Source organism: Adiantum capillus-veneris, chromosome 17, assembly GCF_014529385.1.
Source record: "Adiantum capillus-veneris isolate H3 chromosome 17, ASM1452938v2, whole genome shotgun sequence".
Classification (NCBI taxonomy): domain Eukaryota; kingdom Viridiplantae; phylum Streptophyta; class Polypodiopsida; order Polypodiales; family Pteridaceae; genus Adiantum; species Adiantum capillus-veneris.
The window spans coordinates 51937254-51962654 of record NC_140947.1 but is presented as its reverse complement, the minus strand read 5'-3'; the positions used below and the strand labels follow the sequence as shown (position 1 = coordinate 51962654).

The window sequence follows — 25401 nt, the reverse complement described above, 5'->3', positions numbered from 1 at the left end:
GATAGGCTCCACTATCCAAAGTCTATCATGCAAGTAAAGTGACCAAAAGTGTGTGTGTGTGTGTGTGTGTGTGTGTGTGTGAGAGAGAGAGAGAGAGAGAGAGAGAGAGGAGAATTTTAATAATCGTAGGAAACTATCCCAAGAGACCTTGAAGATCTATCCGACAAGGAGAGTTGAACTCAAGACCTGTGTTTCAAGAGGAAAATGGCATAACCAACCCACCACACTTGGGTGATAGAAAGGTAGTAATAAGGTTTTTGTGGTTGGGTGATAGAAAGGTAGTAATAAGGTTTTTGTGGGTGAACCTGCAACACTATCATTCGCACATCCAAAAAGAAGGGGAGTAAGGAAAGAAAGGGGGGAGGGGGGTCTACGTTACTTCCCATGCCCTTCAAGATTGATGAGTATCATCACATGCATTCAAAAGGTTGCCCGGTCAAAGTTGTAGGCGTGTCTTGAAACAAAACCTTGAATTCCAGGCAAAAAGAGAAAACTTGCTTGAGCAGGGATGTATACTTTAAAACACCGGTTGCATTGTAAATTCTGTTAGGTATGCATGTGCAGCTTGAACGTTTATCAATTTGAAAAGACACTGGTCTTGAGTACAAGAATTATAAATTGTAAACATCTGTGCACAAACAACCCATTTTCTAAAGATTTCAATGCTGTCTCCTTTTGAACGCATTCTGCTATAATCAAGCTGTACATACAAGGATGGGCTTCGTATGAGCAGATCCATTATATTGCTGTCCGCTTTACGAATCCAATGATTTCCGTACACACTGCCTTACCTTCCTGCTAGAACGACAGCTCAAGGTAAAACCAGTATCAAGCATTGTGATACAATACATTCAAGAGACCGAGAAAAGGTTACCTGTTGTATGCCTTAATATCAGCCTGATATAAATGGGCGGCATCTGGGTTGGCTGGGCTCGCAGGATTCGGATCTGTTAGAAGAGACTGGATACACGACGGCCTAGTCTCTTAGTTCCAAGCACAATCGAAAAGCCTCTCTCAAGCTTACTATTAATAAGTTCACCTGGATAGAGGTAAGAATGGTGGAAACATTGTGACAAGGTGACCAAGCATCCTGAATAATATCCATGCACAAGGTCCCATCACTGTAGACTGCCAAAACAAAGTTGAATAGAAGTTTGCCGTAACAATTGGGCATGGGCATGGTACAAAAAGGATAGCAGAATGCTAGCAAAAAAAGTACCATTTGGATGATAAACCTCTGATGTGAATCGCACTCTGGGCGGCTTCGCTGGATAGTGCTCTCCAAAGATCAACCGCAGAGAGAAGATTCCACCTGGATTATGATTCAAGTTTGCCCGCAATCAGATACCTCTAATCCTATCAGAAACAAGCAATGCAGTGCTATCTCGATCTGGAGTTAGACCTCAACACCACCAATTTAAATAAACAAAGTGTATGTTTGAAGTTTTCACAACTGGTAGATCTTGGAGGCTGGTCTGACAATACAGTTTCAAATGCTCTGAACTTGCGGACAAACACACCGCAAAATAACTAAAAGGCATTTCTGGTGAAAGATATGTTTTTTTTTCATGAGGCTGACCTGCAAAACTGAACCTATCATGAGAAGGGGGAATTTTTCTTTCTGTTTTTTTGCGGGGCACCGCGGGGGTGGGGGGTGTTTGAGCAGAAGAACCAGCATAGACAGCAGAGAGGAATCTGAAGTCGAAGCCACCAGATGTAGGCACAGAGTCAAGAGTCGAAGATCGAGCCAGGCTCAAGGACAAATACAGATGGGAGAAACAGCCAGTTGTGGTTTATCACAGACAAGAGAAGCCCGTAGATATAGTCAGCGGGAGCACCTCTCGACAAATGAAAGTGACCCTTCACACGTATTACAAATGGATAACGAATTACACTCTTAGTGGCTCTCCTATTGTCATGTGTCCACTACATAGTGACATAAAAACGCATTTTGGCCCTACGAAACCCCGAAACGTTTCGGCGAATCGGGCAAAACGAGTTGATTTTTTCTTGCCCCCTTTTAACTAATTGACCTCAAACCAACCGTTTGGGGATTTTTAAAGGCATGTACAAAGGCCATCTCAAAAAATCTATAGATTTTTTGACCCTTACGCACATCAAATAATTTCTCTCAATCTCTCTCTGAACCTTACTCGTCAACCTGGGCCTCTTGTCTTTACCTGTATGTTGCTGCATTTGGCTGCCGACTTACCTTGTTCACTCATGACTAGGTCTCACATCTAAATTTTGATATTTCACGTCTTGACAAGTGAATTTGTATGTATAATTATAGGTACATACATGTAAAACGAAACCTGTGTTTCGCTATGTTTGAGCTCCGAAATGAAACGTTTCAAAAACCTCAAAACTCCGAAACGCACGAAACCCCAAATTGTTTCATTTCACTATGCCCTTATAATTCAATTTCTTAAACCCTCCCGGCTTATAAAGTTGTCAGTAACTTGCCATGTGGCCCAAATTCCATTTAGATGCACACATGCTTCCATGCTCATCAGAATTCAATGCTAACTAAAGGAGTACGAGCGAAAGTGCGACGCGAGAGAGAGTGCGAGAAGAAGAGCACGATGATATGGTGAACTCGCTCTACTGTAATGTGTAGAGCATAGTGAGTTCTTATTAAGTTTTTACAAAAGAATATGTGTACATACCTGGCGGCCCGACCCACTTACCTGGGCGACCACATTGGGCTTTATACCCCAACAACCTCCCACTGAAAGTCCAATGTGGTACTTTAAGTGTGAGAGAAGCTACTATACAAGCTAATATACAAGAGATGTAGAGAAGTGATGTACTACCCTACACCTAACTGCTTGCGAAAATGCGCAAAGCTCTCTGAGGGAAGTCCTTTTGTAAGTAGATCAGCAGGATTTTCTGTGGTGTGAACTTTGACAAGCTGAAGTTGCTTATCCTCGAGCATTTCCCTGATGAAATGATACTTCACATCCACATGCTTTGTCTTTGAGTGATAAACTGGATTGCGAGCCAATTGTATAGCACTTTGACTATCACAATATAACACAAGCATCTCTTCTTTGATTCCCAAATCTGTTACTAGTCGATTAAGCCAAATTGATTCTTTGCATGCCTCTGATGCTGCAACATATTCAGCCTCTGTAGTAGACTGAGTAACACAATCTTGTAATCTAGAACGCCATGATACTGCTCCACCAGCCAATGTAAAGACATACCCTGACGTAGACCTTCGGTTGTCTAAGTCACCTGCATAATCTGAGTCTGTAAAACCCTTTACACTTAGCTCCTGACTCCCATAGCATATACGCATACTCTTTGTAGCTTTCAGGTATCTCAATATTCTTTTCACTGCCTCCCAATGTTTCTTGCCTGGGTTTGACATGTATCGACTTACTACTCCCACTGCAAATGCAATGTCTGGGCGAGTAGCAATCATGGCATACATCAAACTACCCACTGTAGACGCATATGGAATCTTATCCATTTCAGCCTGTTCTTCCTCAGACACAGGACAATCTTGTTTGCGAAGTTTCACATATGGTGGCAATGGAACACTCAATGCCTTTCCCTTCTCCATATTGAAACGTTGCAAAACCTTGTCAATATACTCTATTTGAGATAACCAAATCAACTTCTTTGATCTGTCTCTCTCAATGCGCATACCAAGTATATGACTTGCTTCACCCATGTCTTTCATGTCAAACAATTTTTCCATCTTTGACTTCAAAGCTGAAATTTCTTCCAAGTGCTTGCCAGCAATCAACATGTCATCCACATACAAAATAAGGATCAGTCAACTACCATCCTTAGCCTTCTTTGTATATAGACAGTGATCGAACTCACTACGTTTGTAGCCTTGAGAAAGCATAAACTTGTGGAATTTATGGTACCATGCCCTCGGTGATTGTTTTAAGCCATAAAGACTCTTTAACAACTGGCATACCCAATCTTCCTTGCCTTTCTCAACAAACCCTTCTGGCTGCTGCATGTAAATTTCCACATCTAAATCACCATGCAAGAACGCTGTCTTGACATCCATTTGGTGCAACACCAAATCTAATATGGCAACCAATGCAAGAAAGCATCTCAATGTAGTCATCTTGACCACCGGAGAGAAGACTTCATCAAAGTCAATGCCTTGTTCTTGCTTAAAGCCCTTGGCAACAAGCCTTGCTTTGTACTTTGGCTCACTATCATGAGCGGTGATCTTATACCTGTAAACCCATTTACAAGGTAGAGTCTTTTTGCCCTGTGGTAATTTAGCTAGCTTCCATGTCTTGTTTTTATGCAGAGCTGTCATCTCTGACTACATGGCCAATTGCCAATTCCCGGAGTCTTTCATTTGCACTGCTTCCTTGTAACATGAAGGCTCATTGCAATCAGTCAACATGACATAGTTCATAGATGGAACAAACCTATCAGGAGGTCGCGTGACATGTCCAGATCTACGCACAATAGGTGGCTCGGGCTCAGCCACAACCTGTGGTTCCACTCTATCCTGTCCTTGCTCCTCTTGAGCCCTGACATTTTGTCTTGCACGTGCAGGTTCATCTTCTTGGAAGACAACTCTTCTAATCTCCTCAACCCTCTCTGGTTTAGAATGATATTTGGATTCATTAAAGTGAACATCATTGCTGCGGACAACCTTTCTGGACTCGGGATCCCAACGTCTGTACCCCATCTCACCAGAATTACCATAGCCTAGAAAGATGCACTTTCTACTCTTTGGCTCAAGTTTGTTCCTAAATTCCTTTGGAACGTGAGTATATGCCTCACAACCAAAGACTCTGAGATGCTTGTATGAGGGCATTTTGCCTGACCATACGATCTCTGGCACTGAATCTTTCTGCAAAACCTTGCTAAGAGATCTATTTACAAGATGAACAGCTGTTGATACAGCTTCAGCCCAAAACCCATTTGGCAGCTGTGCATTAGACAACATACTTCTGACCATCTTTTGTATGGTCCTATTCATCCTCTCAGCAACACCATTTTGAGGAGGATTGTAAGGAGCAGTAAGTTCACGTTTTATACCTTTTGACTCACAAAAGTCCTGAAAGACCTTTGAAACATACTCTCCACCATTGTCAGTGCGTAAGCATTTAAGCTTCTTGCCACTCTGATTCTCCACAAGTGTCACAAACGTTTTGAAAACACTAAACGCTTCATCCTTGTGCTTGAGAAAGTAAACCCATACTTTCCTCGAGTAATCATCTATAAATGTCATAAAGTAAGAAGCTCCCCCTAGAGATAGGTTAGGCATAGGTCCACACAAATCACTATGAACAAGTGCCAACTGTGTATCTCTTCTACTGCTTCTATGCTTATGTGGCTGCTGTGTTTGCTTACCTTACAGACAATGTTCACAGAATTCAAAATCATTAAATGAAAAGCCAGGCAAATAACCAAAACGAGACAAGATTTCCATTCCCTTCTTGGACATATGTCCTAACCGGCTATGCCACAAAGAAACGTTCGGCTGCTCGGTTACATTGATTACATTTTTAGAGACATTTGATATATAAATCATGTAAAGTCCTCCAGACTTTACTCCATGTGCTACTGTCATAGAACCCTTGGATATCTTCCACATGTTCTGTCCAAAAGTGGTGACGTAGCCAGCATCATCAAGTAAACCTGTGCTAATCAAGCTCTTTGTAATTGCGGGAACATGTCTCACATTCTTCAGCGTGAAAGAAGAGCCATTCTGAAACTTCAATTGAACATCTCCAACACCTAAGATCTCACATGTCTGTCCATTGCCTAGCCGAACATGATCTTTAGTGGTCACATAAGAGGTAAACCACTCCTTGTTTGGAGACACATGAAGTGATGCCCCTGAGTCTATAATCCACTCACTCAGTGTATTTCCATCAGATGCTGTAAGAAGAGCTGAGTCCATTTTATTCTTCAAGAAGTAGATGTCTCCTGACACTAGACTGTCATCCTTTGCAAGAGTGTTTGTCACATTTATTTCTTGAATCTTCACTGAGGACTTGTTCTTCTCACCATGGTCTTCAGCTTTCTCTTTGCCTTTTTCTGCTTTCCATTCTCTGCAGTCTCTTTTCATGTGACCCTTCTTGCCACAATGGTAGCATTCTATGTCACTCTTGCCTTTTTCTGCTTTCCATTCTTTGCAGTCTCTTTTCATGTGACCCTTCTTGCCACAATGGTAGCATTCTATGTCACTCTTGCCTTTAGCACTGCGAGACTTGCTACGAGACTGATTCCTCTTTCCACCTTTGTACTTTTCTTTGGTCCTTCCCCTGACAACTAAGGCTGTTCCTTTGCCTTTGTCCATTGTCTTTCTATTGGTTTCTTTAGTAAGCAGACTTGCTTCTACACCTGCTATGTTCAAACCATCTGGAGGTGTAGAATTACTCAAAGCTGTGCGAAAAGTGTCCCAACTTTCCAGCAATGTGATCAACAGGAACATAGCTCTAACAGGTTCATCAAACTTGACACCTTGAGCTGACAACTGACTATAGATTGTGTTGAATTCATTCAGATGATTGGACATAGGTGTCCCTTCTTTCATCTTCAAGTCAACAAGCTTCTTAAGCCAGTATACCTGTGAAGCTACACTCTGCTTCTCATAAAGATCACTCAGCTTTAACCATGCTTGATAAGCCGACATCTCGTCTGCTACATTGAAGTAAACGCTTTCTGCCAAAGTCAGCATAATGGTAGAAAGTGTCAATTCATCCATTTCGCTCCATTCATCTTCGTCCATATCTTCTGGTTCTTTCCCCTTGAGCTTTATAGGCTTTATAGGTTTTATCTGCTTCTTTTGTACCAACACGTGCCAAATCTGCTGCTTCCACAATGGGAAATTGGTTCCATCCAGCTTCTTGATATTGTAAAGAGCAGTGTCCTGTGATCCAGCCATAGCTACGCTTCACAATGGTTTACTTTCCTGGGAAAAATTCGACAGAGTTTCCCCTGTAAACTGACCTCTGAACCAATATCAACCTGTCAAATGAACCAAGAAAGCTTCAGATTCTGCATAAATTTCGGCAAAGTCTCCTTTGTAAAATGGCTCTGGTGTACTCAAAAACAGCTCAAAAAACACTGTCTCTCTGACACTGTAAGCTGTGGGTAAACCTGTCCTACACCTGTACTGTCTCTGACTGTTCTGTCACTGTCCTGTAAGCATAGACTGCGACAATGCCTCAACGGCAGTAAAGCAAAGATGCAATCCCAACTGTCTAACTCACAGTCAATACATCCTAGCTGCCTATCTAAGGGTGCTCGAGGGATCGCTCCAAGACCTGTATCACCGAAAGGATCTCAACATTCGAGAATCCCCCAGCTCAATAAAACCTCACTCGACCCTCAACAAAGGCTGCAGTAAATCTGACAGTACATAGACTTCCCACAAAATCATACATCCACAAATGTCCCACTATATGCTGTAACCGCTGCGGCTGTCACCAGCGTGTGACTACTATCTATCCTTTTTGTTGATTTCTTTCTTATTATCTATTTACTTACACTTTTTGAAAACACCCCTCGGGAAATCTAACTGCCCTGCATTGCATAGCTAGTGTGGAACTGTCCAGAGGGAGTCCAGGCCTGAGGGCAAGAGAGCACTAAGGTTGGACAAAGACTATGGTTAGCCAAAGTGGGGTCATTGACTAGCCAAAGTGGAATCCTTTGCTACAGAGGCTACATTTCAGTTTTGGATGTGGTCGTAGTGTACAAAGAGGGTCGGATGACCTAGAAAGATACAATGGCAACATCTCCTAAATTTTAGGGAACTGCTATTTTGGGACCTGAAAATGTGTTGACGTCATTACCTCCGGAATGACAAGGGGAACATTTTCTTACTCTGCCGTGAAGTCAACTGGGCGATCGGTTGGGAGATTTTTAGGCGGCAACCCCGAAACGGGAAAATGCTTATAAATGTGCCAAGTGGCACATTCTGGTGCAGTTTCTAATGCAAGAGAGAGTTGGAGCTGAATTTTAAGCTGGGAGAGGCTCATTTGCAGCTTTTGTCACAGGTTAAGAGCTATGGAGTGCTAGCTTTCCCTCTTATGCACAGTGCGGTGCCAGGAGTGATGCCCTGCACGCTACGCACTGCCCTCTCTCTCCCCCTTGGCAGTATGTTATGCCCCACTAGTGGGCTCTTCATTTGACCAATGTACAGTTGTGTGGGTTCATGCGCGATTGCCGAGGCAAGAGCCTCTTGCACACGTACTGTATTAGCTAGCGGCTAATCCCCCCACAGGTACAGGTGAATTCGGAGAGGTTTCACGCCAGAAATCTCGTCTGATTCAAAGGGCAAGTAGCCCTACAGGTGCGGGAGCTCGAGGACTTGCTACGGATGCGACCGGCACGCGAAACGGAGCCCGAAACAGTGAATTACAGCCTGCTGTGTATTTTTGCAGGTTTAGGGTTTTGGCCCTGAACGGACCCTAATACCCCCAGGAGGTTCGGGGACGCAAGGGGACCGCTGTACAGGTGATCTGGCGCATTTTCAGGGCTGAAAACAGAGAATTCAGCGTGCTGCAGATTCTCAACAGGTTTTGCAAAGTGCCCGTATGCGTCGGGAAAGTCATTTAATGTGTGGGAATACTGACCGTGAAGGGTTCTAGTACAGTTATGCTGCCGAAATCGGGCTGGAACAGTGGAAATTCAGCCGAGTTTGTGCGGGGCAGCTTGTAGGGAACCACAGCGTTTATTCCCTCTTTTGAACAATAAAGAAATACCGAAAGGGGCGCCTAAGTTAGGGGCCAATCTGGTGTCCGTCTACTCATACAGGTGCAATTTAGTAGCCTGTATCCCTCTCCCCTTTGTTGTGTCTTGAAAGTACAGGTAAAATAGACGACTAATAATGGGTGAAAGCTAAATCAAGGTTTGAAGTAAAATCTACCGCCCTTTTTGGATTTAACAGGCCGGTTACATGGTTCCATCGACGGGATTAAATCACTTTTTCCCATAGAAGTGAGCCTTGGTCAGTTTTGGACTTGAAGACACAGGGGATCATAGACCAGACACAAGAAATAGCAATTATGGCTGATAGACCAGATGATGTGACTGAAGAGGTTTCCTCTTCACAGGGTCAACAGACACATGAAGTGGGTGAGTCCTCAAGACCACCACAGACAGATGATGATATATTCAGGACCCAGTTGGCTACTGCTATGGCTATGTTCACACAAGTAATGCAGAACCCGAGGTTTTTAGCCTTTCTGCAACCTCCTGTTCCATCTCAGCAAGTTGGGTCACTGGATCATATTCAAAAGCCTGTTAAGGCTCGAGCACAAGTGATTCATACTGCACAGTCAATGGAAACACCTGTACACTTGACGGAGAACATGCAGTCTCCACAACCTGTGCCTAAGGTGCAAGAACAGGTGGCTAAGATGCCAGTCTTTCAAGCTGTACCAGTTCAACCCGCCAGCTTTCAGCAACCTATAGCTGGTTCTAATGGGCAGGGAAGCAACCTACAGGCTATGCAACAGGTCTTCCCACCACCTTCAGTACACCCTGGCTATTTTGGAGGTGGATCGGTATTCCAGAGCATGGCTGGTCATGCACCTGGAAATCAGTTTTACACGCCAGGAACAGTGTAAGAGGCTCATTTGCAGCTGAATTTTAAGCTGGGAGAGGCTCATTTGCAACTTTTGTCACAGGATAAGAGCTATGGAGTGCTTGCTTTCCCTCTTATGCACAGTGCGGTGCCAGGAGTGATGCCCTGCACGCTACGCACTGCCCTCTCTCTCCCCTTTGGGAGTATGTTATGCCCCACTAGTGGGCTCTTCATTTGACCAATGTACAGTTGTGTGGGTTCATGCGCGATTGCCGAGGCAAGAGCCTCTTGCACAGGTATCCCCAGGAGGTTCGGGGACGCAAGGGGACCGCTGTACAGGTGATCTGGCGCATTTTCAGGGCTGAAAACAGAGAATTCAACGTGCTGCAGATTCTCGACAGGTTTTGCAAAGTGCCCGTATGCGTCGGGAAAGTCATTTAATGTGTGGGAATACTGACCGTGAAGGGTTCTAGTACAGTTATGCTGCCGAAATCGGGCTGGAACAGTGGAAATTCAGCCGAGTTTGTGCGGGGCAGCTTGTAGGGAACCACAACGTTTATTCCCTCTTTTGAGCAATAAAGAAATACCGAAAGGGGCGCCTAAGTTAGGGGCCAATCTGGTGTCCGTCTACTCATACAGGTGCAATTTAGCAGCCTGTATCCCTCTCCCCTTTGTTGTGTCTTGAAAGTACAGGTAAAATAGACGACTAATAATGGGTGAAAGCTAAATCAAGGTTTGAAGTAAAATCTACCGCCCTTTTTGGATTTAACAGGCCGGTTACAGCGGCGGTTGTTTGCTGCGTGACTCACAGCCAGCAAACCCTCAACAGACATACATCATCTCTGACAATACATCCCATGTGGAAGTACCTGCAATGTCAGGATGAAATCTGGAATATCAAGCAGCAAACACAAGCTACCTGATGAACTAGTGGATTTCGCCTACAGTCTGTATGTAGATACGCCCGTGTCGTATGTGACACGTCTCCAAGAACTGTGAGCCGTCCTTCGATGTGTAGACAGCCACAAATCAACACTCTGGGAGTGTGGATATCAAAAACACCTGCAGTCGTAGGCCGAAAACCCCAAATTTGCAGAGTCGGATCTGCACCCGTCGAGACCACGTAGTCGAAAATGGCCTGCGCAGACCTTTGTCAAAGCCGAACGGTGGCCTGTCGAATTTCACTCCAATCTGAGTTGGTAACTCTAGCCTGCTGCAGTGCTGCCCCGAGCCTCGATCTGAGCTCTGATCCCAGTTGAAGGAGTACGAGCGGAAGTGCGACGCGAGAGAGAGTGCGAGAAGAAGAGCACGATGATATGGTGAACTCGCTCTACTGTAATGTGTAGAGCATAGTGAGTTCTTATTAGGTTTTTACAAAAGAATATGTGTACATACCTGGCGGCCCGCCCACTTACCTGGGCGACCACATTGGGCTTTATACCCCAACACTAACTAGCCCAACCAATCACCAGTTGACCGACCTAGTTCTCAATGTGAGAAACCCATTCGGTTGCAGCCGTTTTACAGTGACCATGCAATGCCCACTTGCACCTTTTCAAGGGTTTTCGAGGAAAACAAGCAAAAATAAAATAAATAAAAATATGTAGTACATATTTAAAGAAAGCAACATGAAAAATACACCTCTTGGTAACATACTCCACCCAAGCGATGTTACAAGCTTGGACACTCCAAGCAAGTAATCAATAGCAACACACCAACAAAATCTACCAATAATTGAACGAGAGAGAGAGAGAGAGAGAGAGAGAGAGAGAGAGAGAGAGAGAGAGAGAGAGAGAGAGTTGGTGCGGCACAGCAAAGTTTCGAGCCTAGATGTACTCACCCCAAAGATTGGCGCCTCTTCTTGTAATTTAATATTGCTTATCACTTGTTGCTCTCAAAACCAAGGTGGTTCAGAACGTATTGTACATGGCGTATATGTACGTATTGTACGTTGTTCCGTACAGGAAAAAATTATGTACATAAAAATACGTACTCTTGTAAAAAAACTGTTAAGTACTAAATTTTATAGGACATTTCCAATTAAAAACAAGAGAGAAGGAAACAACTTATAGAGACATTCAAAGACATGTTTTACAAGACGACCACATACTGTGTAACTATTGCAAAAGACTTCAAAGTTAAGACGACATTGATGATTGAACAGGAATATCAAAGCTCAAATGAGATCTGAAATAACACTGAACACACCAATACGAAAACAATGAACATCAAAGTACCATAGGTGATAGCCTACAAGGCCCAAGCTATAACAAAAGGCTCATCATAGAGCGTACAAGTGTCATAAATGAAACCATCCTACTCAAAATGTAAGTCTATATAGTAGCAGAGAGTGCTCGATAGCTAGCTAGCCCATGTGATGGCCCCATCCTCAAAAATCATCAGATGCAAATAAAGACTCCGCTAAAGAGAGCAAGTCCCCATCTGTTAGGACATTGGCCTCTTCGTCGTACTCTGGCTCTGTTATCACGGACACGTGTGCCTTATGTAGATCATCCTGTCTCTGACCAACATCATCCTCTACTGCATCTGTCGAAGCCTCAATGAGATGAACAGCCTTGTTTGTCCATTTCCAAGAAGAACGAACGAACAGAAAGCTTCCCTTTACGAATGCTCTCCCTTCGAGCACTCTCTGGGTCTAGAGCATGCTCACGTAGAGGAATAGCCAAAGCCAGTGTGCATGACCTCGTCACACGCCAATCAACACTCTCCAACTCCCTGTGAAGCAGCCGAATAATCTCCTCTTCCTCCTTTCTGATCTGCAGCTCCATGTCATCCATAGCACTAAGATCTGCCACCATCTTTACGCTTGTTGGATCTACCTGTTGAAAATTGAGGAAACATTAATTACTGTATTTACTAAGCACCCAAGGGTCAAGTTTATCATTATTCAATCATTCGTGTGAAAAGTAAAAGTGGACCTGCTTGGGTGTTCCAAAAGCGCGGTAGGCTCACACAAGCCTCATATTTGCCTGGAAATAGACTAACTTCTCTAGTTGAGAAGTGCTGAGACGATTGCGGATCTTTGTATGTATCAAGGAATAAGCGCTCCAGTTGCGCTCGCATGCACCAGCCAAGCAATCCTATAGCAATGAGCATTTGAGATTTCACACTTGGTTTAATATATGGCAATAGTAAGTACAAATACTACAAGTCTCAAGATTTTCAATTACCTGAGAAAGTACTCGTAAAGCCAGATGTGTAAGCGTTGGAAGACCTTGTCTTCCATAATTCTACCACCATCTAAGAGGAAACTTCGTCGCCTCTGGCCTCAACACCATAGCTCTAGCAAAGGATAGTCCTAGATTGTTCATGAAGCTGATCATCTCTGCATTAATCTCCAGTTGTTCGTCAATGTCGTACATCATATTGATGTAATCATCCTTGAGCTTCAAGAGACTCCTCTCATGGAAAAGCTCTGGCGTTTTGTAGAAAGGATGAAGCAATGCAGCCATCCCATGAATGGGACGGCTCATAAAGGTCCATCACCTTTCTACAACAGCCAAGATGTCATCTCGGCTGAAAATTTCGGCAATGAAACATAGTTGAATTGGGTCACACCGCAAATTGAAATGACAACAAAACAGTTTGCAATGAAATCAATAATCAATTTCAAAAGACTAGTACTTTCTAGTCCTGTGTCAAAGACTTGCACTACTCTATAATGTGTCTCTTCATCTTCATGAAGAGATGATAGACTAAGCCCAATGCAGAGCCCTCCATGTCTGTGACTCGTAGAAGCACATACACTGGCTGCAATGCCACTGTCAAACTCTAAACATGTGTCCAAAAGGACTCATCGAGCACCCGTCGTTGTATGTATTTAGTGGGCTCCATCTACAACTGGTGCATCAATCTCCACTTTGGGTCCACGACTGCCTAAAGAAGAGGATCCCTCAATTTGAAGAGTCTCTATAACACTAAATACATATAAGAAAACCTAGTCTTCAAGGGCCGCACCATGTCAAGCGTACTGTGGCTCCTGAAGATAGTAAAGCCTGATGTTTTTTGCGGAAAAAGGTGGTCATCTTAGAGGCATCTATAACAATAGGCAATGCATCATAGTAGTTCAGCATCACATTAAGCTCAAGGAGGGAAGTAAACCTGTAGTGCAGAAGCTCAGGCGGCTAGGAGTAATTCAACAAGACACGTTGCTCAAAGAGGTAAGGAAACTTCTAGAAGCAGGTTTCATCTATCCTGTTGAAGACTCAGAGTGGGTTTCTCCAGTAATAGTCACACCAAAGAAGAATGGTAAGTATTGATTACAAGCTGAAACCGGCCCGTGGGGCGGTAGGCGTTGGCTTTCACCCGAAATTCTTTACTTTAGACACCCACAAAGTACTTTGCAAAGGTAACTTGTAACGGGAATTAACACTTAATCACACACACAGCTCGGAAGCTAGAATGCTCCGAGCAGACACCGACAACCTGTAGGCCCCAAAATTGGCGCCCCTTTCGGTATTTCTTTATTCTTTAACAGTGGGAATAAAACCTGTGATCTCCTACAAGCTGCCCCGCACAATCTAAGCTAAGAAACACCTGTTCTGGCCCGATTTCGGCAACATAACTGTACTAGGACGCTTCACAGTCAGTATCCCCACGCAATAGGTGACTTTCCCGACGCATACGGACACTTTGCAAAACCTGGCGAGAATCTGCAGCACGCTGAATTCTCTGTTTTGCCCCGAAAATGCGCCAGTTCACCTGTACAGCAGTCCCCTTGCGTCCCCGAACCTCCTGGGGATATTAGGGTCCATTTAGGGCCGAAACCCTAAACCTGCAAAAATACACAGCAGGCTGTAATTTCCTGGTTTGGGCTCCGTTTCGCGTGCCGGTCGCATCTGTAGCAAGACCTCGAGCTCCCGCACCTGTAGGGCTACTTGCCCTTTGAATCGGACGAGATTTCTGGCGTGAAACCTCTCCGAATTCACCTGTACCTGCGGGGGATTAGCCGCTAGCTAATCCAGTACCTGTGCAAGAGGCTCTTGCCTCGGCAATCGCGCATGAACCCACATAATTGTACATTGGTCAAATAAAAAGCCCACTAGTGGGGCATAACATACTACTCGTAGGGGGGAGAGAGAGCAGTGCGTAGCGTGCAGGGCATCACTCCTGGCACCGCACTGTACATAAGAGGAAAAGGAAGCACTCCATAGCTCTTAACCTGTGACAAAATGCAAAAGGAGGCTCTTCCCAGCTTAAAAATTCAGCACCCATTTTTCTGGAAGAGGCAAGTCCATGAAATTTTGCCACTTGGCGCATTTACAAGCATTTTCCCGTTTTGGGTTTGCCGCTTAAAAATCTCCCGACTGGTCGCTCAGTTGACGTCGCGGCAGAGTTGTAAAGTGTTCCTCTAGTCATACCGGAGGTAATGACGCGAACACATTTCACAGCCCAAAATAGCAGTTCCATAAATTTTAGGAAATGATTCCGTTGGGCTCCGCATCCAAAAGTGCAATGTGGCCCAACTGTCGGATACTTTCTGTTGGCAGTCACACCTTGACTTCATGCCTTTATTGAGTTCACTTCCTAGTATCCACCAACTTGCTAAGTGCGACGGGGGGACCTATATGATCTTGCTCTGAGCCTAGACATCCTCTTACCATACGAATTCCAATGCCAACCACTGCCCATCTGCGGGTGAAACTACCGTTCACATTGGCCATACAATGTCTGACCGTTTGCTACTTCAATAAGAGGGTCTCAAAAATAAAACAAAACCCCTTGGAAAGAAACCAACAACTAAAAGTTAGCAGTTGCCACGTCCTCGTGATATAGTTAACAGTTGCCACGTCCCCGTGACATACCCCCCTCTTGAAATCGCAAACGTCCTCGAAGAACGTCCCAACAAACTATTGATGCGAGCAGAAAATCCGGTCCATCATTCTGTTGAACGTGGCAGGAGCATTTGTTAGACCAAACGGCATCACTAGAAACTCATAAAGACCAAATGTCGTTCTAAACGCAGTCTTGTGCACATCCTCTGGCCTTATACGAATCTGATGGTACCCACTCTTAAGGTCTATCCTGCTGAAAATTGCAGCACCCTCTAAACGATCAAGAATATCATCAATTCTAGGAATAGGGAACCTATTCTTGATGGTATTCTCTAGTGCCCCCAAGTTGTCATATGGAATGGTCTGCAACATGGGCACTATAGTAGGCATGATCGGCACATCTTGGCCATTCACATTTTGCGTCAGAGGTGCGATATCTGGCTGCTGTCCAAAAAAACCAGCCATGCCAAAATGACCCTGTGGCACCCCAAACTGGCCCTGGTTGCAGTGAAAACCTTGCTGCATGCCGATACTACCATACATGGGGTTTGGCATGATGCCTTGCATACCCCCGAACACTGTTCCTGGGATGTACGGCTGACTTCCAGGAGCATAACCAGCCATACTTTGGAACACTCATCCACCCCCGAAATACCCAAGATGTACCGTGGGTGGTGGAAAAATTGAGTGCATAGCCTGGTATCCAGTTCCTTGTCCATTCAAGACAGCATGCTGGCTCTGAAAGGTGGCGGGCTGAACTGGCATAACCTATGGAGTAGGTGCTCTAGCCACCTGTTCAAGCACAGGAGGAACCTGTTTTGGAGCCCTTGACTCCGCAACCTGCGAGTGTTCCCTATCCTCCTGAGCCGCATGAAGTACCTGGGCTTGAGCATCAACAAGCTCTGTACGCGACGTAGGTTGCCTATTTTGTTGTTGCACTGGTGGTGCTTGCAAGAACTCCATAAACCTTGGATTCTACACCAGCTGCGAAAAGACATTCAACGCGGCAACTAACTGAGTCTTGAACGCATCATCCTCAAGTTGCCCAGTTATAAAGCCTTGTACTACTGGAGGGGCATTCACGTTGACAGGAGGTACAGACTGACGTGGCCGTGAGCTCTCGCCAATCTCAAAAACCATAGGGATCTCATGCCTGTCCTTTGAAGAGGAACCCTCTTCCATAATGCCCTTCCCATGTCGGCCATAGTGTAATCCCTGCGTTCTTGCACTCTGTCTTTAACCAAAACAATCCACACTCACTCTTTAAGGAAAAAGTGATTGATGTCCCAGCAACGGAACCATGAAACCGGCCCGTGGGGCGGTAGGCGTTGGCTTTCACCCGAAATTCTTTACTTTAGACACCCACAAAGTACTTTGCAAAGGTAACTTGTAACGGGAATTAACACTTAATCACACACACGGCTCGGAAGCTAGAATGCTCCGAGCAGACACCGACAACCTGTAGGCCCCAAAATTGGCGCCCCTTTCGGTATTTCTTTATTCTTTAACAGTGGGAATAAAACCTGTGATCTCCTACAAGCTGCCCCGCACAATCTAAGCTAAGAACCACCTGTTCTGGCCCGATTTCGACAGCATAATTGTACTAGGACGCTTCACAGTCAATATCCCCACGCAATAGGTGACTTTCCCGACGCATACGGACACTTTGCAAAACCTGGAGAGAATCTGCAGCACGCTGAATTCTCTGTTTTCTGCCCCGAAAATGCGCCAGTTCACCTGTACAGTGGTCCCCTTGCGTCCCCAAACCTCCTAGGGATATTAGGGTCCGTTTAGGGCCGAAACCCTAAACCTGCAAAAATACACAGCAGGCTGTAATTCCCTGTTTTGGGCTCCGTTTCGCGTGCCGGTCGCATCTGTAGCAAGACCTCGAGCTCCCGCACCTATAGGGCTACTTGCCCTTGAAATCGGACGAAATTTCTGGCGTGAAACCTCTACGAATTCACCTGTACCTGCGGGGGATTAGCCGCTAGCTAATCCAGTACATGTGCAAGAGGCTCTTGCCTCAGCAATCGCGCATGAACCCACATAACTGTACATTGGTCAAATGAAAAGCCCACTAGTGGGGCATAACATACTGCTCGTAGGGGAGAGAGAGAGAGAGAGAGAGAGAGAGAGAGAGAGAGAGAGAGCAGTGCGTAGCGTGCAAGGCATCACGCCTGGCACCGCACTGTACATAAGAGGGAAAGGAAGCACTCCATAGCTCTTAACCTGTGACAAAATGCAAAAGGAGGCTCTTCCCAGCTTAAAAATTCAGCACCCATTTTTCTGGAAGAGGCAAGTCCATGAAATTTTGCCACTTGGCGCATTTACAAGCATTTTCCCGTTTCGGGTCTGCCGCTTAAAAATCTCCCGACTGGTCGCTCAGTTGACGTCGCGGCAGAGTTGTAAAGTGTTCCTCTAGTCATACTGGAGGTAATGACGCGAACACATTTCACGGCCCAAAATAGCAGTTCCCTAAATTTTAGGAAATGATTCCGTTGGGCTCCCACTAGTCATCTGACCATCTATCCTCATTGGGACCGCATCCAAAAGTGCAATGTGGCCCAACTGTCGGATACTTTCTGTTGGCAGTCACACCTTGACTTCACGCCATTATTGAGTTCACTTCCTAGTATCCACCAACTTGCTAAGTGCGACGGGGGGACCTATATGATCTTGCTCTGAGCCTAGACATCCTCTTACCATACGAATTCGAGTGCCAACCACTACCCATCTGCGGGTGAAACTACCGTTCACATTGGCCATACAATGTCCGACCGTTTGCTACTTCAAGAAGAGGGTCTCAAAAATAAAACAAAACCCCTTGGAAAGAAACCAACAACTAAAGTTAGCAGTTGCCACGTCCTCGTGACATAGTTAACAGTTGCCACGTCCCCGTGACACAAGTCCCTTAATGCAGCCACAATCAGGGACCATTTTCCTCTTCCTTTTCAAGATGAAATTCTCAATGAGGTAGCAGGACATGAGCGCTACACGGCATGTGATGGCTACTCAGGCTACTTCCAAATTAGCATCGCTGAAGAAGATCAAAAGAAGACAACCTTCACTTGCCTATATCCTCCATGAGTAAGTCAAGACAATGTGCAGCACATGGAGTCAAAGAAATCCGAGGGTAAGCTGCCTTGACCATTTCACCCATAAGCTTACAATTTGAGGCATTGTCAGTCACAACCTGTACCACATTCTCTGGCCCAATCTCCTCTTGATGTGCCCAAAGATAAACTCACCAGTGATGAGATCTACGGCCTTCCTTGCATCCACAACGCGTAAGAAGTATGTACCAAGAGAAGAAGACACAAGAATATTAAGGATGCGCCGCCTACAAACATCACTCCAACCATCTGATATGATGGTGCACCCAAATTGCTCCCAATCTGCCTTGACTGGGACCAAGGCCTTATCTATCAAAGCCTTTTGTTCATCAAGCACTGTAGTGCGCATCTTGTTATACTCCACCCCTGACCATGAATCTGTGTGGCCAACATCAGCTATAGCGCGGACCATCATCTTCCACTGCTCAATCCTCAAAACATTGAAGGAGATGTTGCACTCAAGAGAGTGCGAGCAATCTCCATCTCACCAACCTTTTGACGCTCCTTCACCCAAGAAAGAGAGTTCACACGCGAAGGCAAGGTGCTTTGCCTACGTGCATGCATATCACCTTCATCCATCTCCTCCTACACAACTCGATCCCTCTTTCTACTAGAACCAGCACCTCTTGAACCTCGGAAGATGACCCACCAAAATCCCTAATAAGAGCATCATGTACGTGTTGTCCACCTATAATTTTTTTTTGTGCTGGTACTTCCGGATATCAACTTGTCCCTAATATCTTGTGGTACATTTTTGCACCTTCCACAATTATTGATTGTGCCAATGCCTGTCAAGTGCTTGACGACACGAGAAATTGTACTCGTGAGCTGAAAATTGCACTACTTGCATTGCCATCGTCAGAGTGCCGGAACCCACTTGGCTTGGAGTGTTGATAATTCCGATGACATTGGTATGCTCCTTCCAATACGGGTTGCATGGCTTAGGCATGACGATTCTGTTGCAAGCAACAAGACAGACACGAGTGAGAGAGAGAGAGAGAGAGAGAGACTGCAGGAGGAACTCGGAGAAGAGAGAGAGAATTTACCTGCGCAGAGCTCTCTACCACCTGCTATTTCTCTACAGTGAACAGTCTCTGCAGTCTGCACCTAGTGTTCAAACGTCTACAAATTGAGGCCTAAAAACTGCTCGCCCATTTGAAGTGAAACCCTAAGCCACGCAAAAAGGTCGGACAAAGAATTTTTTTTTAAATAGCACCAGACGGATCGTTCCATACGGTACGGATCCGTGCAAAACGTTCGTATAGTACAAATACATTTTGTATGTACGTGTAGTACAAATACATTTTGTATGTACGTGTTGAAACTATCTTGCAAGTCAAAACAGAAAGCAACCTCCATATGCAAACTTGTCGTGAATACTTGTTGGGTTGTTGCAGCACAGTCCTCCCTTCTTCTAGGGTTGGCAATTTCTTCTACAGACTGGGCACCTAGCCTTGCGTTTATAGGTGTTGTTGGGGACTCGTAGGAATAGCAGGAGGAGAGGGCACCTTGGGGGACATGTTGAAATAGAGGGGTATTGAGGGGTCGATTTCTACCAAAATAGCCAGGGATGGAGTTGCCTCCTTTTTTAGGTCTTTTTATCATAGGGCTGTCCACCAAAGTTACTTGGAATGGGAACGGCGAACAAGAATGAGGGGCTCCGGAACGGTGCCGGAACGTGTAGGCGGGGACCGGAACGAGAACGCCGGATCATGGATGTCATCCCAAACCTCATCCCCAATAGGCTCGTCCGCATCATCCAGTTCATGTAGAATTTCTATAGATCCACCCTCACCAAGTGTTAGGTGCAGCGGAATGATTGTTTGCGCTTTGCTCAAGATGAGTGCTCCGAACTGTGCTCAAGGTTCCTTTTAGTTCTTATGGAAGGGAGAGCCTTTCGTTCTTAATGGAAAGTGCTATGATCACGAACAAAGTGAATGGACAATGTGCGTGCAAGTGTATGAGACTGAGAGATAGAGAGAGAAGAGAGATACGACACCAGAGACGACGTAAAACCCTCCTCCGAAGGCCCCACTCTCGTCGGCGAGAGTCGTCTACTTATTGATTGCACAAAGTGGTACAATGACGATGCAAATGACTGATGCAATCTGGGACTATGCCAATGACGACGACGGGGATGACAACGATGACTTTAGGGCTGAAATCTGTGGTCTTCTAACTGCTGAAAATCTGCTAATCTTTGGGCTGTTTTGGGTGGCTGAAAATGACTGTTTTGGCTGCGTTTTTATGGCTGAAAATTGGGGGTCTTCTGCAACCAACTAGGGCTGATTCTGCTGTTGTCCCATAGGACTGAAAACGCTGTTGTTCTGATGCAGCAATGGCTGAAAACCACTGACGCTGGGCTGCCTTGTATCCTTAGCCAAAAACGCTGGGCTTGATGGAATCCAAAAACGCTGATGGGCTGAAATTGGAAACGCTAGCAAATTGAGGTGCTGGCGATGCAAACGCTAGGGGACTGGGAGAGGATGGCGATCAAGGCAATGCTGAAAACAACAGAATGGGGGTACTGCTGAGGTTGTCCAATCCAAAAGCGGTAGGCTATGGGGGAGCTTGGCGCTTGAGGGTTCTTGCTGAGAAGAATGTCTGTTGAGCATGTGCTCCTGCTGCCTCTTTTGCCAAATAGTGCTAGCTCGGATTTGCTTATATACAAACTTAGCAAAATTGCCCTACCGACTTTTTGAGGGAAAATAGGCTAAACGCACTGGAAAATTCCCCTGACTGAATCTGATGGATTCTGAAGGGAATACTGATGATCATGCTGTGTGCAACCGGAGGATATGCATCTATGCTAAGTGACTAGGCATGCACGGTCTACGAATAGACTCACAAAAGTACCAGATCACTGCTAATCTAGACTTGACTAGACTGACTGAACTTGTCCACGGACACATAGGGCTGGATGTGTCACGTGGCACCAAGTATCTCCGCCTCTGCCTCCATCTCCCACTGCAGAAAGGGATCTGATACTTTGGATGCCGACTTGCAAAGCATACACAAGTTTGCACTCACAAATACAAGATCATTGCTTTCTCCACGACAAGACAGTTTCTCTTCCTGGATGAAACGTGGCTGTAAACACTTCACAATTGCTCCAAGCAAGAACAGCTAACCGCTTGGCTGAGGATGCGAATAGCGAGTCGCTGAAGCTCTGGCCCATCTGAGCCATAGTCCTACCACCACAAAACTGAGGAGATCTTGGTGCGATCAACTTAGGCATCGGCAAGCCCAAATGATCCTCGCATATCCCTGTACATAGCAAGTTGATCCTTGATTTTGCGGCGTTCTTCTCGATCAGGGTGTAACATGGTCAAGATCTCGTTCCATTGCTTGGTCACCTCCCCATCATGCTCCCGTCCTGCACCTTGAAACTCTGGATCCAGCACAAAAGCCGCACCATGGAAAGGGGAAGCATAGGAGTCCCATCTGCTTTGACAAAGCAAGCTAATCTCCTCAAACCTGTCTGCGTCTGGCTAAAGTGTTTGGAGAGCCTCCACCATGCGACCCATGGCCTCATAAACCTTGCCAATGCAAGGTTGCATGCCATCAACTACTCGAAGCAAGTGGAGTACCGGCTGCACCATTTGGTCTATAGTCTTCAGTGACTCCCAAAACTAGGGATCCTCTGACTTGCCTGCACATACAATCCCGGCGACTGAACCTGCGTAGGATGAGGAAGTGTACTCCGTACTAATGAGGGTTTGCCGCACTGCACTCTGACATTCACATAGGCGATGAACCATTAGGTAGTTGTAGGCAAAGCGAGTCTCACAGTACTTCAAGAGAACCTTGCCCCTTGACCGATTCAAGAATGCAGCACGAAGGAGATTGTGATTGTTGATGGACACTAGCTTGGACGCACTTGTAATGAGAGGCTCAATCCAAGGTAGGCCCCCTATATCCTTTAAAAGGTTGTTAAGGCAATGTACTATACAAAATGACACTTTAATGCGGGGATACATGCCCTCCAAAATGGCGACGGCTACCTTGTTTGAAGCCTCCCCATCGGTGACAAGCTGCAACACCACCTCTGGGCCAATGATCTCTATGGCAGACGCCCACTCTCCTGCAAGCACATCGGCGGATTTTCCTATTTCTGTGGCGTCATGTGAGTGGGCAAAGTACATCTCTCCTTTGCAATAAGCCACAATGGATCTCCTCCTGGTGTCGCTCCATCCATCTGCAATGAGTGTCACTCCATACTTGGCCCATTGTCGCTTTATGTTTACGACTACCATCTCCACAACGGCCTTCTCTCTATCAAGAAGAGTAGTACGGAGGGCCTCCGAAGTGGGTGGCACGTAGCGTGGCCCGTAATCCCCAATCCTTGTGCACATTGCCTTGAAGTAGTTCGACCTATACAATGTACATGTCACAAAGGTCAAAAGTGAAGACAATGTTAAATGGAAAACGAACATACTAGTTATGGTCATAATATGAAAGAGCATTGAGAACTTGGAACTTACCGAGCCTTTATGAAAGGGATATGGTCGTGAAAAAAGCCGGCAACAACGGCATCCACATCCTCCTCCTTTTTTGGATCCCATGACGCATCTAAAGTTTGTTGACGATGGGTGGGAAGAGAGGGAGTAATCGTTTGAAATGATGTTTGAGCCGCCACACTACTACCTCCAACGGAAGCTTGCAAATGGGTGGTAGAGGAAGGAAAAACCGAGTGATTGGGGTCAATGGCTTGCCACTTGGGTCAATCATTTTCTTTGGCTCTCATGATGGCATCCTTGATTTCAAGCTCCTTCTCAACCTTCACATTCTTGCAATGCTTCACTTGCTCCCCCACTACGTGAAGAAGGTGTGCTCGAACCTTGCTTGTCCCGGATTTACGTTGGAAGCTACATAGTTTGCACGTCCATGATCTTGCACCACCTTTGCCCAAGATTTCGGAGTGCACCTCATTCCCACCATGAAGGCTCATCCTTCTTTCCTCTCTTACCAACCGAGGGACCTTCATGTGATGCGGAAGCTTATGCCATATTGATGGCGCTTGAAACTCGAGGCTTGAGGCTTGAAACTCGAGAGAGGAATGGAGGGATGGAGCTTGAAAGTTGAGAGAGGGATGCGATGAAGGAATGGAGCTTGTGAGAGGGATGAAGCTTCAAGCTTGAGAGAGAGAGTGAGAGTGGCTTGAAGCTTCAAAACATGAGAGAGGGTGTGAGAGTGAGACTCGAGAGTGGCTTCAAGCTTCAAGCTTGAGATGAGAGGGAGGGTGAACCGTGAGACTCGAGAGAGTGGCTTCAAGCTTGAGACTTGAGAGTGAGTGAGGGCCATGAAAGTGTGAGGGGTGAGGGCGAGCTTTTATAGGAAAAAAGACCCTTCCCCCCCCCCCCCCCAACACACACACACACCCCTCTAGTGTGAACCACCCCTAAATTTCAAATGAAAAAGGCGCTTCCCTAAAACTGCTGCCCGTTTTTCAAATTTCAAATTTGCCGCTGTTTTTCAAAGTTCAAATCTGCCGCCCCGTTCCGCCCAGCCATTCCAGCCCGTTCCGCCCTGTTCTGCCCGGCTGGAACGCCGTTCCCTTGTTACATTCCGGAACCGGAACGCTGTTTTGTTCCCGCGAGACTGTTTCCTCGACTGGAGATGCTCAGAACACCGTTATGGTACATATAGCCTCTGTTCCGCCCATTCCCAATTACTGTGCTGTCCACTTATTAAGTGGACAGCTGGAGTCTCAAGTCTCGACAAATTTTTAAATGGTGTGAACTAGTTCAAAACTCGGTTAAAACTTATGAGCTGAGAACCAATGCTTACACAGCACTTCCCAAGGGTCCCTGGATGCAACCTCATGCAAAGATGCAATGCAAACATAGACTCCCTCGCGGGAAATAATACGCTTTCCCGGAAAGCACTTAAAATCATCATGCTTTTATTCAAAGCTTCTCAAAACCCATCTTTATGCGTAGTTCTTACCCAGTTGAGATTTCCTCCTCAATCCAACAGAGTATTCCCTATTTGATGCTCCCGTGGGCCGTCACCCATTCTGCAACGCATCGAGAATACCCGTAACCGGGTCTCTCCCACCGAACTTACAAAACAACTACTTTGTGATCCTTAATGTCACCCATCATATGACACATCGGAGATGTTCGTTCCTGATGGTTATCAGTTCTTGTAGATCTACAATTCCCAACTTACCAATTCTCAAGTGCTGAAATTAGATATCCTATAGCATTCAGATCAGCCCTAGCATTTTTGCAAGACACCAACGTCAGCATCAGCATTTAGTACTCAGCATTTTCAGCATTGTAGCAATTGTGTGCAAGTAATCTAAAGCAAGTACTTGCGTTGGCAACAAAGCAAGGGCGCCCTTGAGGGTGGTTGGGACCCAACATGCGCTGTCATCTCTCCTTTCTCTCTCTCCGCCTCTCTCTCTCTCTCATTGTATTCAGTTCTCTCAAGTAAATGTTTGTGCCAAGTACTAGATCTGAGCAAAATCCTTAAACCCTTCCACTACACCTGACACTATCTTAGCCTCTGGCCTCCAATATCTAGTGATACTTGTTTGCCCCTCCTGAGTCATTCTATGCAATCTCTAATCTGGATTCTAGACACTCTATCCTCCTAGTGCATAAAGCTGTCATATGCTCTGCTCTGCCACATAGGCGAGGCTAGCTAGATCCAACCCTTGCCTCCATCTATACAAGTGACAAAAAGATGAGGGACTCTATACCAAAGCTCGAATAGTCTGTCTGATGTCTCAAATTGAACCCTGTAGCAACCTCTCCCTAATGGAGAGACGATCGTAAAAATTGAAATAGGCGACACAAAAAAAGCAGCTCTCAAGAAGTCCAAAAGCTTTTGCACTGACAAAATTTCTCCCACAATTTGCATGCTAAACCCTCTAAACAAGGAGCTTACCAGGGTCAAGAACTTGAGAGGCTCATGTGCCCCTAACCACGGATTGCCACTAATCAAGAACACCACT

The 25401-nt window shown here is 45.6% G+C and overlaps 1 protein-coding gene across 1 annotated transcript in view; it reads right to left on the bottom strand.

Annotated features, from left to right (window-relative positions):
* Positions 1–513: 513 nt before the first annotated feature.
* Positions 514–25401, bottom strand: part of LOC147437246 (ubiquitin-conjugating enzyme E2 2-like) — a 41816-nt gene continuing 16928 nt past the window's right edge. The window contains exons 3-6 of the mRNA XM_086486831.1: positions 1220–1312; positions 1040–1128; positions 875–960; positions 514–795 (exon numbers count right to left, since the gene is read on the bottom strand). Of these exons, the coding sequence (XP_086342957.1) occupies positions 756–795; positions 875–960; positions 1040–1128; positions 1220–1312 (308 nt within the window). The 3' untranslated portion in view covers positions 514–755. The remainder of the gene's footprint in view (positions 796–874; positions 961–1039; positions 1129–1219; positions 1313–25401) is intronic.